We start from the raw sequence: 1,240 nt of genomic DNA, 5'->3' as shown, positions 1-1,240 counted from the left end.
GTTCAAACTACCACATAACTGCTCTCATCTCACATTCTAGCTAAGTAATGCTCAAAATTCTCCAAGCCAGCCTTCAACAGTACCTGAACCATAAACTTTCAGACATTCAAGCTGGATTTAGAAAAGGCAGAGGAACCAGAGATCAAATTGCCAACATCCGCTGGATCATTGAAAAAGCAAGAGAGTTCCAGAAAAACATCTACTTCTGCTTTATTGACCATGCCAAAGCCTTTGACTGTGTGGATCACAACAAACTGTGGAAAATTCTTTTTTTTTTTTTTTTTTTTTAGCAGTATTCACATGTTTATTGAGCAGTAAAAAATATATATGGTCAACATTGTTTCTTTCATTTGCCAATGCAAGAGCTGGGCCTTATACAAACCTGTACTTGACAAATTACTCTTATCTAGGCTTCTGCAGGTCTGGAATTTTCTCTTCATTGGATAGGAGTATATGGTTGGAATTCCAGTTGATAACATTTTTATTAAAAATAAAAAAAGTAAAAACAGAATCAGCATGGTCAAGTTGTCTTATTAGTCTTAAGGATTTCTGGATTTCGTCCTTGGAGGAGATCAGGATCTTCCCAAGGCCTGGGTCCTCGAATATTTTTCCAGTCATCAAAGGTGGAATCCTTTATTTTCTCATATTCTGATTCCAATGATACTTTATTCATTTTCAGCTTTTTTTCTAACTCAGGATCAATTTTAATCTTCACAGCATCATAACGAATTTGAGAAAACTCACGAAGACCGAAAGAACCTCCAACAATCAGCAACAACATGGGAACTCCGTAGCGAAGGGTCTTACTCTTGCGCAGGGCACGCCTCACTGCGTAGGCGAACATGACTGAACTGTCTGAGTTGTTTGGCCTCCAAACAGGCCCAGCGTGGCCTTCCGAATCTCAGTAGCTCCGCTACGAAGACGTCCTTGACTCACCTCTTTTCCTTGGCCTCCCAGTGCTGAATCTTCAACAAACTGTGGAAAATTCTTAAAGAGATGGGAATACCAGACCATCTTACCTGCCTCCTGAGAAATCTGTATGCAGGTCAAGGAGAAACAGTTATAACCGGACATGGAACAACACACTGGTTCCAAATCCGGAAAGGAGTATGTCAAAGCTGTATATTGTCACCCTGCTGCTTATTTAACTTATATGCAGAGTACATCATGAGAAACACTGGGCTGGATGAAGCACAAGCTGGAATCAAGATTGCTGGGAGAAATGTCAATAACCTCAGAT

General features: G+C 40.2%; 1 protein-coding gene across 1 annotated transcript; it reads right to left on the bottom strand.

Annotated features, from left to right (window-relative positions):
- Positions 1-264: 264 nt before the first annotated feature.
- LOC110125581 (cytochrome c oxidase assembly protein COX16 homolog, mitochondrial) lies at positions 265-962 on the bottom strand. Its single transcript, XM_070457101.1, has one exon. It carries the CDS (start codon positions 842-844, stop codon positions 521-523), a length of 324 nt encoding a protein of 107 aa, XP_070313202.1. The 5' UTR covers positions 845-962; the 3' UTR covers positions 265-520.
- Positions 963-1,240: the final 278 nt, after the last annotated feature.

This window comes from Odocoileus virginianus, chromosome 28 (genome assembly GCF_023699985.2).
Source record: "Odocoileus virginianus isolate 20LAN1187 ecotype Illinois chromosome 28, Ovbor_1.2, whole genome shotgun sequence".
NCBI lineage: Eukaryota > Metazoa > Chordata > Mammalia > Artiodactyla > Cervidae > Odocoileus > Odocoileus virginianus.
Note: the sequence above shows the minus strand (reverse complement) of the source record. Positions and strands in the feature narration are given on the sequence as shown.